Here is an 18,445-nt window from a genome sequence, read left to right on the forward strand (position 1 = left end):
GAAAAAATAAACTAAGAAAAAAGATATTGATTCAAAAAGGAGGAGCATTTTTACCTTTAATTTTGGGTTCTATTTTGAGTGGATTAGTATCATCTATAGTTTAAAATGGAAAATGCTAAAAAAATGTTGCTTGTTGAGCCTAGTTTTATAGAAAAACTAAAGCAGCATACCAATACTGAAAATCCTATGTCCCGATTAGATGCAGAAATGCAAAAGATTTTAAATAGTAATATCGAAGATCGGAAAAAATGTATTTTATATCTACAAATTCTACAAAGATACCTACATTTTACCGAAGGAGAACGACAACCTATCGAGTTGCCAATCATTACTGACAATATAAATGAAACTAAGAGTTATAAAAATAACAACATGGAAAATAAAGACTTAGTATCGTTCGAGTCACCAACAGCTGAAGTGAAGGAAAATAAAAATTCGAATGAACATAGTCAACCACGTTACTCAACAACTCAAATACTAAGTCTTATACCAAAATCATATTTGAAAAAAGGTGAGCTGTTATTAAACTTGATTTCTTTGAGTAAAAATACAATTTATTGGGATGATGATGATGGTACAGTGATAATTAATAATGAAAAAGTCCCTGGAAGTAATATTGTTGATCTAATTAATGATTCGTTGAGACCACTAAAAAAAAGTGATCCAATAGGTTGGGAAAAGTTTGCCAAGGCATTAAATGCAATCAAAGTACCATTGACTTACATCGGAAATTCTAAGAGGTCGGATTTTATTCATCAACTTCAGATGAAATCACTCGAAGGGAACTCTACATCTGATGAAAGAACTTTAAATACTCCACAAGGTAGTGGCGATAAATATATTAAAAAAATTAGGAAGAAAATTGATTGGGAAAAATGGACCCCTTATTAGAAATTAATAATATATATTATAATCCAAAACACCCAGCTGGTTTTAGTAGCATTGATAAATTATCAAAGACCATGAAAGGTAAAATGAGTAAAACGGATGTAAAGAAATGGTTACAATCACAAGAAACCTATACTCTTCATAAACCTGTTCACAGAAAGTTTTCTCGAAACAAATACATATTATCAAATCTCAATGAATTATGGCAGGCTGATCTTAGTGATATGAGAACTTATTCGAAATATAATGATGGTTTTAACTATATATTGTGTGTTATTGATGTCTTTAGTAAATATGCTTATGCTAGGTCGATGAAAAAGAAAAACTCTGAAACAATAATAGAATGTTTTGAAAGTATATTTAATGAATCTAATGCGACTCCTACACACATACAATCGGATAAAGGAACTGAGTTTGTTTCTAAAGATGTTAAAAAGTATTTTAAAAGCAAAAATATAAATTATTACACTACAAATAATCCTGATATAAAAGCAAGTATTGTAGAAAGGTTTCAAAGAACTCTGAAATCTAAAATGTGGCGCTATTTTACATACAAAAATACATATAAATACATAGATATTTTACAAGACTTGGTATATTCGTATAACCATAGTTTTCATTCTAGTATTAAGATGTGTCCTTGTGATGTTAGTTCTAACAATATAATGACTGTTTGGAGAAATTTATATGATAGAAAAGCAACTAACAAACCATCATCACAAAATTCACTACCTACATTTCATGTTGGTGATAATGTTAGAATTTCAAAATATAAACACATTTTTCAAAAAGGTTATGAATCTAACTGGAGTGATGAAATATTTGTTATATCTTCAATAATAGATAGATCCCCACATGTAGTTTACACATTGAAAGATTTACAAAACGAACCTATAGTTGGAACTTTTTATGAAAAAGAATTACAAAAAGTATTTTATGACCCCTCCTCAAATTATAAAATAGATAAAATCATTAGTTCTCGATACTCCGGCAACAGAAAAGAAGTGTTAGTGAAGTGGAAAGGTTATCCTGATAAATTTAACAGTTGGGTTTTAGAGTCTAATTTAAATCAAATATGATAAAGGAAAACTTTTATTTGACTTTACTTAGTAATAGTTCAATGGAATACTTCCCGGAAAACAAAACAACTGTGTTTTCAACGAAGTTACCAAAATCCCTTATATTAGAAGGTGAATGGTTTGTTGGAGTTGTAGAAATTCAATATCCTTGTACGGTATTTACTGTTCAAGAACATGAAAATGTTATTAACACATCTAAATGGGTTTTGATGCCTGATGATGACACACATTCATTAGTGCACTATAAAGGACGGATTCCGGCCATGAACTATGACAGCATTCAACATGTTATAGAAACTTTAAATAGATATACTTTTGAAGAAATAGTATTTCATTATGATGAAATAACCAAACACGTATCAGTATCAATTTTGGATAACTCAATTGACACACTTAAGTTGTCAACCAAATTATGTTTACAACTTGGATTTGAACCAAACAAAAATCTTGCAGTAAATAAAATTGGGAGCTATCCTTCTAATTTAAAATTAGGGTTGCCATCTCAATTGTTTGTTTATTGTGATATAATAGAACCGCAAATTGTGGGGGATGTAATGGCTCCTCTTCTCAGAATTGTACCTTTAGATACGGCAACATATGTATATGGAGCAAATAAAATGCATATTTTCTCACCACCTCACTATTTACCTGTTATGCGGCGGGAGTTTGATACTATTGAAATAGATATAAGGTCAAGCACAGGCAATAAAATCCCATTCCAGTTTGGAACTGTGTGTATTAAACTTCACTTTAGAAAATTATAATGGATCCTTATCAAAAGATAACTTGTCCTTACGAGCAATATTATTCACATCAGGCTGGGTCAGGTATTGGAGTAATTTATAAAGGTGTACCATATCAACGTGGTCATGGTATTGGGAGTTTTCTTGGAGGATTGTTTAGGTCTATTTTACCACTACTCTCTAGTGGTGCTCGAGCTGTAGGAAAAGAAGCATTAAATGCAGGTGTTGGTCTTCTATCGGATATGGTTAGCGCACGACCTTTGGAAGATTCTATCAAAACTCGTCTTAAGGAAGCTAGTTCAAACTTAAAAAGGAAAGTTCATGACAAGATAGACAGAATTAATATGTCTGGCTCAGGATATATAACTAAAAGAAAACGACAATCTTCATTCATTCAACCGCTGACAGCTAAAGTGAAAGCTATTAAAAAATCAAGGCTCAGTCAAAATAAAATAAAAGATATATTTTCTAATTAATTATGTCTTTTTTACATAATCATTCATGTGAGTGTATTAAATCAGAGTTAGATTTGTTTGCTTTGCCATCAACGCAAACAAGTATAGAAAATGGATTATGGATTCATTACAAACCCATTTCATCCCTTGCTGATGATGGACCGATAGAATTTCAAATACCTGGAACGAGCGAAGACTACATAGATTTGTCTCATACGTTGATCCATTTAAAAGCTAAGATAGTGAATCAAGACTTATCAAAACTTAGTTCATCTGCAGTTGTAGCTCCAATTAACAATTGGTTACATTCAGTCTTCAGTCAGCTGGATGTATACTTGAATCAAAAACTCATTTCACCTCCAAACAATACATACGCTTACCGTGCTTACATTGAGACATTATTAAACTATGCGCCAGCAGCAAAAGAATCTCACCTGACTTGCGGTCTTTGGTATGAAGATACTGCGGGGAATATGGATTCAGTAGATGAAAAAAATACAGGTTTTACTAAAAGACAGAGTCTTGCAGCCGAAAGTAAAGAAATAGAAATGATTGGACACTTACATGGTGATATATTCAACCAGGAAAAATTTTTGATTAATGGTGTTGAGATGTGTGTTAAATTAATTCGCTCAAGGGAAACTTTCAGTCTTATGGCTTCTTCAAATGATTTAAAACTTAAAGTGTGTATCACGGATGCAACCCTTATAGTTCGACGCGCGCGGATCAATCCGACTGTATTACTTGCACATCAAAAAGTTTTAGCATCTACTACTGCAAAATATCCAATAACTCGAGCGGAAGTTAAAGTTTTAACAATTCCTTCAGGGGTTCAGGGTAAAACACTCGATAATATTTTTCTTGGTCAAGTTCCTAAAAGATGTATTGTCGGATTTGTTAACAACGCAGCATTTAATGGAACTCTTACGAAAAATCCATTCAACTTTGAAAATTATCATATGAATACATTTAGTTTATATATTGATGGCCAACAAATACCTTCAAAAGCTTTGCAACCATCATTCGATGATAATACTTTCAGTTCAGCCTATCATACGTTATTCTCAGGCACGGGAATCCATTTTTTAAATGAAGGGAACGGAATATCTAGGGAACAATATGCAAAAGGCTATTGTCTCTTAGCATTCGATTTAACTCCTGATTTATCAGCTCACTCTAGTCATTGGAATCTTATAAAGCACGGTAGTGTGAGGCTAGAAGTTCGCTTTGATTCAGCTATTCCTGAAACGATAAACTGCATCGTATATGCAGAGTTTGACAATGTTATTGAAATTGATAAAAATCGGAATGTAAGCGTGGACTATAGCAGCTAAGAAACCTAATTTCTGTAAATAGATTAAGTTATAATTTGTACCTACATTATTATTAAGGTTTGTAATAAAACACTGATACAAGAAATATTTTTTGTTTTTATTTAAGTTATGGACCATTATTTTTAATAAGACTATGCTGTGATAGCCTAGTGGTTAAGACGTCCACCTTCTAATCGGAGGTCGGGGTTCAATTCCAGGCACGCACCTCTAACTTTTCGAAGTCTTGTGCGTTTCAAGTACTTAATTAAATAACACTGTTTTAATGGTGAAGGAAAACATCATGAGGGAACCTGCATGCTTGAGAGTTCTCCATAGTGTTCTTAAAGGTGTGCGAAGTCTGCCAATCCACACTCAGCCAGCGTGGTAGACTATGGCCAAAAAACCCTTCTCATTCTGAGAGGAGACCCGTGCTCTGTAGTGAGCCGGCGATGGGTTGATGATTTATAATATATCTGAAATAACATGGTCTTACGTCCCATTCATGTATGATCCTCGGCAGCGATAAGATCAGTAGTATTGAAGTAATATGAATACAATAGGGATAAAGACATATTTAAGAAGAATACACCCAAGTCTGCAAGACAATGTGTATGCCGCAAACCGGTTACCGATTTATGTTGAAACACCAGCCTATTTAATAAGCAATCTAGACCCCGATTATAAACCAGGATCGCATTGGATAGCCATATATATAGATACAAATGGTGTTGGACAATATTTTGATTCATTTGGACGAGCACCACCAAAATATCATAAGCAGTTCTTGGAAAGAAATACACGAATATGGCAATTCAATACAAGGCGGATACAGAACGATTACACATCAGTTTGTGGAGAATATTGTATAATGTATTTGTATTTCATGTTTACGGGTTACTATACAAGTTCAGATTTTTTAGATTTATTCAATGGAAATACAGTAGAGAATGATATATTTTTATGTGAGTTATTTAAATCAATATTTGAAGGCTAATAAAGAGTAGTTATGATTCATGCGTTTCCTTTAAAACCCATAGAATGAAGCAACGAGCCAGCGAACAATAGAGCGTCATTAGTAGGTGATTAAGCAATTAGATAACGAACTAGGGATTAATTTTTCGAAAAGCTAACTTTGCAACCGTTAGAGATACGACGTCGGGAGTGAGCGCAATCGATTCAGCGTACCCCAAAACCTTTTTTTTTTTTTTTTTTTTTTTTTTTTTTTTTTTTTTTTTTTTTTTTTTTTTTTTTTAGGTTTCGATCTTGACCGAGTCACGGAGGGGGCTGAGGCAGCGAGGCATGGGAGGCATGGGAGGGGGCCAGGGCCTGGGGCAGAACCGGCGAATCCCCTACTACTCAAATAATTAATTCTACCGTTTCATACAGTAAGACAATGATGAATATTATCAAAACAAGAAGCGTCTGATCATTAACAAACAATAGGGTTACTATATTTGACTGGTTTTTAAAAACTGTTCTACGTTAATCACTGATATAACTAGGTAGGTATATTATGGACTCTTTGAAAATGTATAAGTATTTTACGTGCCATTACTTAAAGTGCAAGAAAAAACGAAAACAAACAGTTAAAACAAGATAAAATTGAAAACTAAAACCCGACTGTGATCGTCTAAACGCGATTGCCATCCCATTAGATATTATAGCAAAAAAAATTTTTTGGGCATCTCTACTTTTTTTTGATGTAACATCCGTTAGGTCAATTTTTTTCGTATAAAATATAGCCTATGTCACCCGGACCTTTACAACAACTCAATTAACACGTCATTCATCAAAATCGGCCCAGAGGTTTAGGCGCTAGTGGTTAGGCGCGAACACACATAATCTGGATACAAACATAACCAAATAGGCTGTTAAAATCATAAACCCTTCCTTTTGGCTTTGCCGCAGTCGGGTAAAAATATTTTTTAATTAAATACTTATCCCGTGAATAGTTAATAAAAAACCGGCCAAGTGCGAGTCAGACTCGCGCACCGAGGGTTCCGTACTCAGGTATTTTTTCCGACATTTGGCACAATAAATCAAAAACTATCATACATAAAAATAAATAAAAATCTGTTTTAGAATGTACAGGTAAAGCCCTTTCATTTGATAATCCCACTTAGTATAGTTATCTTACTTTGAAAATTGAAACACATTAAAAAAAAAATTTAATGATGTAACCACAAATTCACGGTTTTCGGATTTATTCCTTTACTTGTGCTATAAGACCTACCTACCTGCCAAAAACGGGAAGTACCATATAGGTTTTCTTGACAGACACGACGGACGGACGGACGAACGGACGGACAGACAGACAGACAGATAGACAACAAAGTGATCGTATAAAGATTTATGATTTTCCTTTTGAGGTACGGAACCGTAAAAACCACGCGGACAAAGTCGCGGGCATCATCTAGTTACCTATATTTGACGACCTCCCTGGCGCAGTGGTGAGCGCTGTGGTCTTATAAGTGCGCGGTCCCGGGTTCGATCACCGGCAGGGGTCATTTGGGATTAAAACTGCAGTACACCGAGTACACCTTCCAAATTAGCGGCTTTCAGACTGCGTCATACTTAAGTACCAGGTGAGATGTTAGTAAATAGTAAATACCTCAGTACTTACCTATGATGTTACTACTTACTACATCTTTCATTGAGGTTTAAAAATATCTCCATAAAATACTTGATATCATGAAGAAATAATAAAATAGCTTAGTAAGTACTTAATTCATTCATTTCCTTGTTTAGTTTTATAATTAGGTACTTACGTTATAATGCCTAAGTGATTATTTACTTTTACCTCAATTGATTTGTAAGCATTAAAATACGAGGAATAATGAGCTTATTTCTTTGCAATGGTCCTCGAGAAAATTGTAGGGAGTGTGGGGTGAAATGGTACAGTGGGAACATGTTTATTATCGCACTTGTAATATAATAACTAATTATCTATTATATCTATTATGACATAGGTACGTATTTATTTATTTTCAAAATCTATGTCTATGTGTATTTATTTTCAAAATCTATATAAATGCTAAACATAAACATACATAGTGGCCGGCAAACAACTTGGACCTGAAGCAGCGTAGTGGGAGAAAGTTGGCCAATCCGGGAAGCGACAGTTGACGTATCAACCAATCGCGTGCACCCGCTATTCGCCAGCCAATCGCGTCAGCACTCAAGTTGTTTACCGGCATTGCCGGGCAAACTGTACAATAACTTAATGCCCTTCTTACACGCTTCTTTATGCAAACGTTATACGTTGTAAAATATATTTTTTTGTTGTTCTAGACTTAAAACTAAGCCAGATGTCGATTAAACTCTTAATTATCTTTGCAAAATAACAATAAATAATATAGTGAAATGATATTTATTTTGAAAGTTATGACCATTAAAAAATCTCTATTTTAGGGTAAATTTTAAGGCAAATTCGTGCAAAACTTAACTATATAAGAAACTAGAAAATTGAAAAATTAACACTTTCATGTCACAATTTACTTCATGATAATTTCAAATATGTTTAGTTTGTGTAAGAAATGGTTTTTTTTTGCCAAAAATAGGCGTAATTCCAAACTTAATTCCAATTCCATTTTTTTTTGCCATTTTTTACGAAAAAAACTTGTATCTCAAGCGAAATTCATTCGCCCGGCCTCTCTTGGGGTAAGGGGCGGTTAGAGGAGAAGGATGACATTCACATATATGCAACGTTGTTTCCGTTATCTGTTGAAACAGCACTATTTTAGGCTCCACTCGCCAACTAGCTATCGCTTCGATGAAACTGGCTCTTAAGAGATTCCCACCAAAAGACCTAGACTGTCAATTAGCTAATACTTAGATTTTTGGATAATGATTTCGATGCTTTTATTTACTCAGATTTAGTCTTCAATTGCTTATTATACTTTTGTTGAGTGATAAGTAAGTATTTTTTATTGTTTCATTGTTTTTATTTATTGTTTGTTTTTATTCTTTTATTGAAACAAAACTTAATCTACTTAATATTTATCTATTTATTCAGACATCCTTGGTAGGTATCATGCAGTGAACATTTGAACACTTACATTAATTACTGTAAAATCTATTATGATTACAGTAGTACATGAAGATTACAACTCATTTTAATTCGCTGTAGTGCCTTAAAGCGGCGGCATGTATTATCGCGTAATATATTAGGTAAAACTAATACATTTTATGATAATTACATTAATTCAGTATTCGTATACTTGTCACAGTTCATTTTATGGATGTCCAATTGACGGATTGCCCACAAATCAATGCCTCGTTAGATACAATAAAAATATTCAAATCTACGTGTCATGATTACGAATCGGTAATTGACTTTGCTCAAAAACGAGAACCAAAAAAAAATCTATGCGCCACTTACACAGGCCACTTATCAAAGATTCCAGCCACGGGCCAAGGGTATCGTGGAAGACAATCCTATTATACATCATTATGCAAAGCTTCAACAAATTATGCATGTTACGAGTTATGGCACTTTTTACGGGCGTCGCAAAGCTGTTAATCAATCTGCCTTTTTATACGAGTTCTTAAATATACGTATTGTCTTATATTTTTATTCATTATTTAATTTAGGTAAGAGATTTCTTTCTGTTGTCTAAGACTACGGTACAAGTTACAACGAATAATATCTATTTAAGTATTAAAAAGTTTGGATATGATGCGGTGATCACCTAATGGTTAAGACTTTGGATTCCTGTTTCGGGGCCCCGGAGTTCGATCCTTGGCATGCACATCTAACTTTCGTTATAGGCGTTACATTGTTCTTAACTTAACTTTTTATCACACGTAGGTATATCGCGTAACATAAAATCGATTACTGCTCGGTTTCAACTTTCGTAATAGTAACATTATGATTAACTTTGGGCTTGCCGCTTGTAGAATGTCGGTCACAATAGCTAAGAGGATTGTAGGCTTAAAAGATTGTTATGATCAAGATTAGAATAATAATTTCTTGTTATTTTGTTTGCAAAGGCATAAATCCGATCAGAATGGGCTGTTTTTAGGGTTCCGTTATACCTACCTCAAAAGGAAACACGGGACTCTTATAGGAATAGGATCACTTTGTTGTCTGTCTGGACAGACAGACGTCTGTCTGTCGTGTCTGTCAAGAAAACCAATAGGGTACTTCCCGTTGACCAAGAATCATGAAGGCAGGTAGACAGGTTTTATAGCACAAGTAAAGGAATAAATCTGAAAATCGTGAATTTGTGGTTACATCATTAAAAAAATGTGTTTAGATTTTCAATGTAAGGTAACTATACCAAGTGGGGTATCATATGAAAAGACTTTACCTGCACCTTTTAAAACAGATTTTTATTTATTTTTATGCTGTAGAGGAGTTGGACTGGCCCCACGTTGGGCGCCAATTTATAGAAGAGTCGGGCCGGCCCCACGTTGGGCGCCAATTTGTAGAGGAGGTTACGCAAGCGATGAAGGAAACACGAGGTCGGACTTGACGGAGACTATATATTTTGCTTCACAACTAAGTTATAGGTACAATCTTATGGTTTGACACTTCGTAGGCTTCCAGAACGTCCCATCCCAGCAGTCCCAGCAACTGACGCGCGGTTCGAGATAACGCGAATTAACGAATACTAGCGCCATCTAGTTTTCAGGATGTAAACTATTGTTGCTGTTATAATGCATAATAGTTTTTCATTTATCGTGCAAAATGTTGAAAAACATACCCGAGCACGGAACCCTTGGTGCGCGAATCCGACTCGCACTTGGCCGGTTTTTCGAAAATAATAAAAGCTGCATGAAACCCCTAATTACGATCATTTACTACGGAAGCTCGTTGAATACCAGTTACGTATTTAAGGAGCGTAAAATGACAGCAGCTGTCCTACGTATAAGTATGAAGTATGTAATTATGCTGATAAGGTGTTGTAAATATATAATGAGTATTAAGTAAGTAGGTATAATCAATAAGTATAAAGCGATAGCATGACTGATAGATAAATAACGTGATTTCAGATTAAACGCATGCACCTAAATATTCGAAATTTGGAGGAAAATATATTCCTTGAATAAGTAGGTATCCTTGAAATAATGTTTATAGTCCACGCGGATAAAGTCACGGGTATAAGTATTCAACAAAATACAAAAATGTACCTATACCTGCCATTCTTTAGAAATGTTCAGTTATAGTATAACTTTTTATCTAACGATGAAAGTGGTGAAAAGTATAAAATGTGTGTACGTTCAATAGTGTTTTAATATTATTTTTACTAATCTCTGTTAATGCATATTAAGTCATACGCGCATACTATTACGTCGTTAATTCATTTATTACATAATTTTACTTTATTTTAAAAAGCACTAATGGTAGGCAAATTCCCATGAAAATGAAAATTCCAGTCCGATCCATCGGCAGTAGTTTGAGCTGTGTGTTGACAGATCGGTCATGAATTTTGAGTCCTCAGTTTAAAAGTTATTTGACGATTGAAAAATCGGCCCTTAATCGTTAGTTATTAATCAAGCAACTTACGTTTTGTCAATTCAGTTTAATACCTACTCGTATTTTGTTAATCGTAATGAGGACTGTCTCACAGAATTAAGTATATTTCCAAACATTTAAAACAAATCATTTTATGCAAAACGTTCAGAATGGCCCATCCCAAAATGTCACCCTGAGTACTGACATCGATATTTATGTAGTAAATTATCTCATTTACTATTAGGATACCTAAGTGCATGCAGATGAAAATTGCAAACAATTTCGACCTCTCTCGATTATCTGGCCTAGATTTGAGGTCGTCTATTTGTCCATTCAGCTAATTTTCACGCTTACTGTAATTCATTATCCTTAGCAAATATTAAATACCTAGGTCTGAATAGAAATGCATGCATGTTGCATGCATCATCATTTCAACCTTAAACCTCTGTGCTACTACTGAGTACATGCTGCTCGATTGCGGCAGAATGACAGCTACAATTTCAATCACCTCTGCTTAGTTGACGCTCGCTCACTATTGGCTACAATGTATTGTTGCAACAAGGATACCATAAATTCAGCCAATCACAACGATTGCGAATGTAATAATGATTGATGCAGGTTTTACGGAATCGAGCTACAGGTCCGGTGGCCAGGTACTGAGACAGCTCTCAGGAGTAGGCTGGATTTCGGAACGCTAAATCGCTTGGCAAGTGGCAACACATTTTTGCCGGTAGCTCCGAAGCTAGCCACAGCCGAAGCCTCCCACCAGACCACAGGTGAGTTCTGCCCTCGGATAACAAAACGCCATACCCCAAAAGTAATGAAATTGTAAAAAACTGGTTCTAAAGTTTTGTCGTAAGATTTTTTATTTAATTAGTATTACAATATATTATTGTAGTATTATGGGAAGACACTGGCTCCTGAAACACAGTTTTCACTTCAAACTTTAGTGTGAATAGAATAGGTAGAATAGAATTTTATTCAAATAGACTTTTACAAGTGCTTTTGAATCATCAAATAATTTACCACTGGTTCGGAATGAAGTTCCTACCGAGAAGAACTAGCAAGAAACTCGGCGGTTGCTCTTTTCAATTCTTCTTCAAACTTTAGTGTGAGGCCCCACACTAAAGTTTGTAAATACTATTTTAAAAAGTTAATAAAGATTTCTTTATTTATTTACAGTTAAAATCTTGGCTTAATTTCAAAAATGAAAATTTCCAGACTACCTCAATCGGGAATCGAACCCGGATCACAGCGCTTACCGCTGCGCCAACGAGGTCGCTAATATTCTAATTACATACTTCGATTCTTTTATATTTTTTTGCGAATGCAAACCAATCCATAGACTTTGAGTAGTTAGGTTCCTTTTGCGGTTAGACAGAGTGACAACGATATGATCCTATAAGCGTTCCTTTTTTTCCGTACCCAAAGGATGCCAACGGAACTGAACCTGCGCTATCTGTCCGTCGTCGGTTCATCCGTCCGTCTGTCTGTCAGTGGATTTTATATCGTGAACCGTAATAGGTAGAGAGTCAAAATTTTCACAGAATGTGTATTTCTCTTGCCGCTATAACAAAAAATAATGAAAAAACAAAATAAAGTATTATTTCTTACTCGGTGGTAAGTTCGGATTTCGGAACCCTTCGCGTGCGACTTCGACTCGCACTCGACCGTTTTTTTTTCTTTTGAGGTAGGGAACCCGTAAAAGTGGTTGGTGGTACCTAGTAGGTTGATAGTAACATCTAAGTAGGTAGGCATATACGTTGTTTTTACGGATGTTTTTGCGAACTGATATGTACGAAAGGAAGAGCCCACGTGCATGGCATGTCTCGCCGATTGTACGTGATTTCGATCGCCTTACACGCAACCGCATATTAACATACATCTTAGCGTCTGATTAAGTATGATTCAACCTTCGATCTTATCTGATTCTTGTAGTTTAAACGCTCCGAATCAGATTCTTTTGTTGTAAATTAGAAAAATTATGCTCTATTTCAGCTACCGTTCTATTTATTGTTTGTTATTAAAATATACTTATACCATAATTAATTACAAAGATTTAAATAATTAACAATTTAATAAATAATTAATTTTGAAAAGGGTTATCGAGTCAACCGGGGACCCGAGAGCTGGCAGCTACTTTGAGCAAAGAATTAGTTTGGCCATCCAAAGGGGTAATGCTGCCAACATCTTGGGTGTAATGCTTCGCTGCGATGGTCTCGATGAGGTTTCAGATTTAATTTAATTTATTTTAGTTTTTATTTTAATATTTTTTTAATTTTAATTTAGATTTAAGTTTATTTTATAGAATTGTCAATTATATTATACTTAATTCTAATAAAAAATAATTTATTAACAATGAATTATTCAAACATTGCAAGTTTGCTGAATCAGCAAAATATCTACCTACTTACTTTTTATAATTTGTATGATAGTGTTTTTAGTTAAACTTCAAGGATCTCCACTCCAGCCGCGATTTCCAGGGAAACGCACAGGTTCGAATCCTACCGGTTCCGCAATTTTTGCATGTGTTATTTAAAAATTACTTGAAATACTCATTATTTATTCTAAATAATTAAAAAGGATGTTCTCGATGTGCTGTTCTTAAAATTCGCTAAATAAAAAAAAACTTGGTTTTAACGGTTTGGATAGGTATATGGCTCCGGCTATGGTCCATAAAACCATAATATTAATTTTAAAAATTCTCATATATTCACCATGACATTTTAAAATGATTAGATTCTGATAAAATTACAAATTTAAATAATACAGAATAATTTTTATTTTCTTAAACAATCAAGCGGTAATGCACCGTTAGAGTCAAATTAAAACTTTAATTGCAATGCTTGTGCAATGCAGTAATTATTAAAACTCTTGATACTTAATTATGCAATTTTAAGCTGAAATTATAAAAATATTACTTTAATTAATATTTTTATTATTATTAAACATTATTAATAATTTTTTCACCACTACAGATTTCCTGATTTCTAACTTAAATATTATATATTTTGAATCGTTAAAATTAAATAACTCACCGTTTACCGCCAAAATGGCGATGACACTCGAGAAGATGGAATTCATTTTTTGCACTTTTTTTTTTGAGACCTATTTTAAAACTGGGTTCTATCAATACAGGATGCTTCCTTCCTCACAGCCCGCGGTTTATATACTACAACATCAACATCTTATGCACAACGATTTCAATGGCCTAACGCGTCGCTTACGTGAGAACCAACCCTTTATTGCCCGTAATGTGCCTCTGTGGCCTGCACTGCACCATCTTTTAAAATTTTAATATTTTATATTATGTTCAACTTATTTATTATTTATTTTAATGTGTAGATTTTGTTAGTTTTAATTTTTTATTTAGTTAGGTACGGAGCATAGTAATGAAATAAAATAAAAATTAAATATTTAGATGAAGTAGGTAGCTGACTTTACAAATTAACGAACTAAATTTTAATGATTTAATTAATCAAAAATATCACCTACTAAACAACTGTAACAAGGCAAGGTGCCCCAAACGCTGAGGCTACGTTACCTCGTTTTGTAAGTTGACTGATTTTTTAGATTTTAGTTAGTAGGTAGGTAGGTATAGTATCTATTAAACTTGTTGTGTTTCCAATGTGTGCTATGTAGGTTTTTAAAACCAGATCCTAAGACAAGTTTGATTTTATAGATCCTAAGCTTGTCTTTTTAGGCTTCCGTAACCGAAGGATAAAAACAGAGTCCTATTAAGGTGGATGCGACGGGTCTGCCCGTTAAAAATTAAGAAATTAGCTCTAGTATCGACTAGCCTAGTCCGTCCCCGGGATATAAGTTAACTCTGTACCAAATTTCATCTAAGTCGGTTCATCAAAATTGTGTGAAAAGTTAGCAGATAGACAGACAGAGACTTTCGCATTCATAATGGTTAAATGATTTGACTTTGACTTTGTTTATATCACCCGGGTCATGTCGAAGGGTTAAGAAGCAAGCCCAATGGGCTATCCGAACAAAAGATGTTAGCATAACACCTAGGGATGAATGGATGATATAAATCATTAGGCCATCAGACAAAACAGACGATTGATTAGAATCATAATAAATAATAGATCGACGACATTAAAATCACGCCTAATTGTTTTACTACTTTATGAGGGCTTCTGTAAGTAGGTTGATATCAAGTTGGGAGGCGTAGGGTAGGCTGGGTATGGTTGGAACAATTCTGCTTTGACTGGTCACAGCACAGCCACTATGGCTGTACAGGACGACTCATTTGGGATGAAAGCCTAGTCATATTTTGTCTACTTTGTCACTTTAATATCCTTCAAGGCAATATCCTTCAATAAGAGGGAATAGACATCTTCTATTCGCTCCAACTGAGACCTGATCATTGCTCTATTATTTCTCAGGCATGCTTGTCGTCGAGCGCAAGCCTCAATCTCGCAATAATATGTCTATCTGAAACAACTTGGCAGAAATAAGTCGTTTTTAGGGTTGCGTACCTTAAGAGGAAAAACTGAACCCTCATAGGATCACTTTGTTGTCTGCCTGTCTGTCCGTCCGTCTTTCGTTGTGTGTCGAGAAAACCTATAGGGTACCTAGTAGTCCCCATAGACCTAGAATCATGAAATTTGGCAGGTAGGTAGGTAGGTCTTATAGCACAAGTAAAGGAAAAAATCCGAAAACCGTGAATTTGTGGTTGCATGACAAAAAAAATTAAAATATGTTCATGAACAAATAATAATTACTATTTTTAATTTACAAAATAAGTTAACTATACGAAAGGGTATATACTATACTATAACTATAAGAAACCATATGAAAGGGATTTACCTGTACATTCTGAAACCAATTTTTATTTATTTTTGTCTATAAGTTTTAGATTTATCGTGCAAAATGTCGGAAAAAATACCCAAGTGCGGAACCCTCGGTGCGCGAGTCTGACTCGCACTTGGCCGGTTTTATTGAAAGTGTGGGACTGTTACAAACGACCCCTTACCAGGGGCGGGTCGTAACAGTGATGGGGTCCGAACGTGCGCGACGCTCCAGAGGGTGATTCGATAACTAAGTGTCTAAAGCAAAGAATGATAGCCACCGAGCTCATTTGACATTGGTTGGTTCTACATTACTGCTTCATTGAGTGATATTTAAATAATTTTACAAAAACCTTCAATGAAGTAATAATAAAGGCAGGAGGTGTATAGCACCTGTGATGGTGTGTACTGTGTACTACACAGTGTGTAGGTAATAGGTATAGCAACACACTCATTGGTACCCGAAGAGGGTTCTCCTCGGGAGACGCCGCTGGTAGGGTCGCGTAAACGTGTCTGGTCCCGTAGCGCCCAACCACCAGGCCATGCGTGAAACACCATGGGGGTTAGATACTCCCTTGCCTCCTCTGGCGCGGTGGTAACCATGACGAAATTTGCAGTAGAAAAGAGTCAGATTTGCACACTGCGGATTCCGTTCCATCATACTGACTACAAGAAATAAGACTTTTTAATTTTTTTTTATTTCCTTGGCGATCATTTTGAAATTCTTATTATTTTTTGCTATAGTGGCCATAGAAATAAATACCAACTTACACACCGTGAAAATTTCAACTCTACTTTTTTAACCGACTTCCAAAAAAGGAGCAGGTTCTCAATTCGTCGGGATCTTTTTTTTTTTATGTATGTTCCCCGATTACTCAAAGACCCCTGGACCGATTTGGAAAATTTTTTTTTGTTTGAAAGGGTATACTGTGCAGGTGGTCCCATATAAATTTGGTGAAGATCTGATGAATATCTTCGGAGATGGAGAACAGAACTCCTCAATGGATAAGAGCAAATTGCTCGCGATCACTGTAATAGCTTAGTAAACAGTAGGGTTTTAACTGGGCATAGCATATTATAGTACAGTGGGGCCACTAAAAATTGTGAAATAAAAAATTTTCAAAAGAAAAATAAAACCGACTTCAAAAACCAAAAACACTAAAAAGTAGAAAATAATTTTTGTTTAGCTACACATGTAATGTACCTAGGTATGAAGTCGGGCGAGCTTCACTCTTGGATTTCTAATTTTGTTTTAATATGCTCGCTCGACTTCATACCTAGGTACATTACATGTGTAGCTAAACAAAAATTATTTTCTACTTTTTAGTTTTTTGGTTTTTGAAGTCGGTTTTATTTTTCTTTTTTACTTCACGAAAAACATCCCGCTGACAGACATGAACGGACGGACAGCGAAGGCTTAGTAATAAGGTCCCTTTGCCACTCTTCGGGTACGGCACCCTTAAAAAGTGGCTGAGTATTCAATACTCATAATATCTAGTTACCTATCTCTCCATTTGATATCAGAAGCACGAAGCAAAATATGCCATTTTTGTGGACGACAGCTGTTGACAACACCCAGTGACGGATTAAGACTACATGATGCCCTAAGCAATCCATGCCTGTGGGCCCCCCTATCCGTATTTCAATTAGAATCGGTCTTTAAACCTTTACCGCCTAAAAACATTAGCTTTTTGTAAAATTAGATGAGATGAAACGTACTTTAAAAGTGGAGTAGGTGCGGTGCGACAACCAAGCGACAACAATAAAAACCAAAGCATAATTTATTTATCTATCGAAATGAGCCTTGCGGCTTTCGGAGGCATTCGAATTTCGAATGCACCAGCGGGCAGCGAGTGGGCAAGCTGGAGTTGGGTTATGACTCTAGGTCGGACTCTATGTCAACTTAAAACGCATGAATTTTTAAATTAGTCCTAGAAACTTTTTTGGTGTGGTTTTTGGTGACGTGAGAGTGGTGCCCCCTCAGACGTGATGCCCTAGGCAATTGCTTAATTTGATTAAGGGTTAATCCGTCACTGACAACACCCATTTGAACTTGCGCAGTGTGTAATTAATAGATCCACTAGCAACCGCCCGTGGCTTCGCTCGGCAAAATTATAAATTCTCTTCATTCCCTATCCTGTGGGAATTTCTAAAATCCAATCGAACCACGGTGCGTGTCAAGTACGTGGTCAACTTGCAATCTCTTCGTCCACGACCACGCTTGCTTTTGTAAGGTCGGCGAGCTGTTGTAAACGTACACGGCGTCGCATCGCGTCGTCGTCGTCGCCTAGCCGTAGCCGCTGATGCACTTTTATAATATTAGGTTGACGTATGCTGTAAGTAAACTCTTGATTTATTTATTTTTCATTTTATTTTATTTGGCTAACCAACAACTTTTATACATACAAATATTTACAAAAAACTAATAATAATTAATAACTAAAAGACACATCGTATTTGAGCATTGATCGGTATTCTGCACAGATCAATAACTCGCACGCCGCAGCCAATTCGGTTGGCGAATAATGTACATGTTAATAATAATTATCTTAATTTTGACACGCCGCGTAGACATTTTCATACAATGCAATAAAATGTATGGATCGAAGATGGCGCAAGTCTTGGGAAAAGGCGATTGTGATAGGTGCCTATTTTTGTGATAAAACTGTAACTGGATGATTTCTATACATATTGGATAGAATCAG

The 18,445-nt window shown here is 35.2% G+C and overlaps 1 protein-coding gene across 2 annotated transcripts in view; it reads right to left on the reverse strand.

Moving 5' to 3' along the window:
- Positions 1–14,125, reverse strand: part of LOC123867655 (carbonic anhydrase 7) — a 31,156-nt gene extending 17,031 nt beyond the window's left edge. Inside the window, exons 1-2 of one of the 2 annotated variants that reach the window (XM_045909818.1) lie at positions 13,977–14,125; positions 13,349–13,351 (exon numbers count right to left, since the gene is read on the reverse strand). In XM_045909818.1, the coding sequence (XP_045765774.1) occupies positions 13,349–13,351; positions 13,977–14,022 (49 nt within the window). In that variant the 5' untranslated portion in view covers positions 14,023–14,125. The remainder of the gene's footprint in view (positions 1–13,348; positions 13,352–13,976) is intronic. The other variant, XM_045909819.1, reaches the window with a different exon arrangement.
- Between the last annotated feature and the right edge of the window lie 4,320 nt (positions 14,126–18,445).

Source organism: Maniola jurtina, chromosome 8 (genome assembly GCF_905333055.1).
Source record: "Maniola jurtina chromosome 8, ilManJurt1.1, whole genome shotgun sequence".
NCBI lineage: Eukaryota > Metazoa > Arthropoda > Insecta > Lepidoptera > Nymphalidae > Maniola > Maniola jurtina.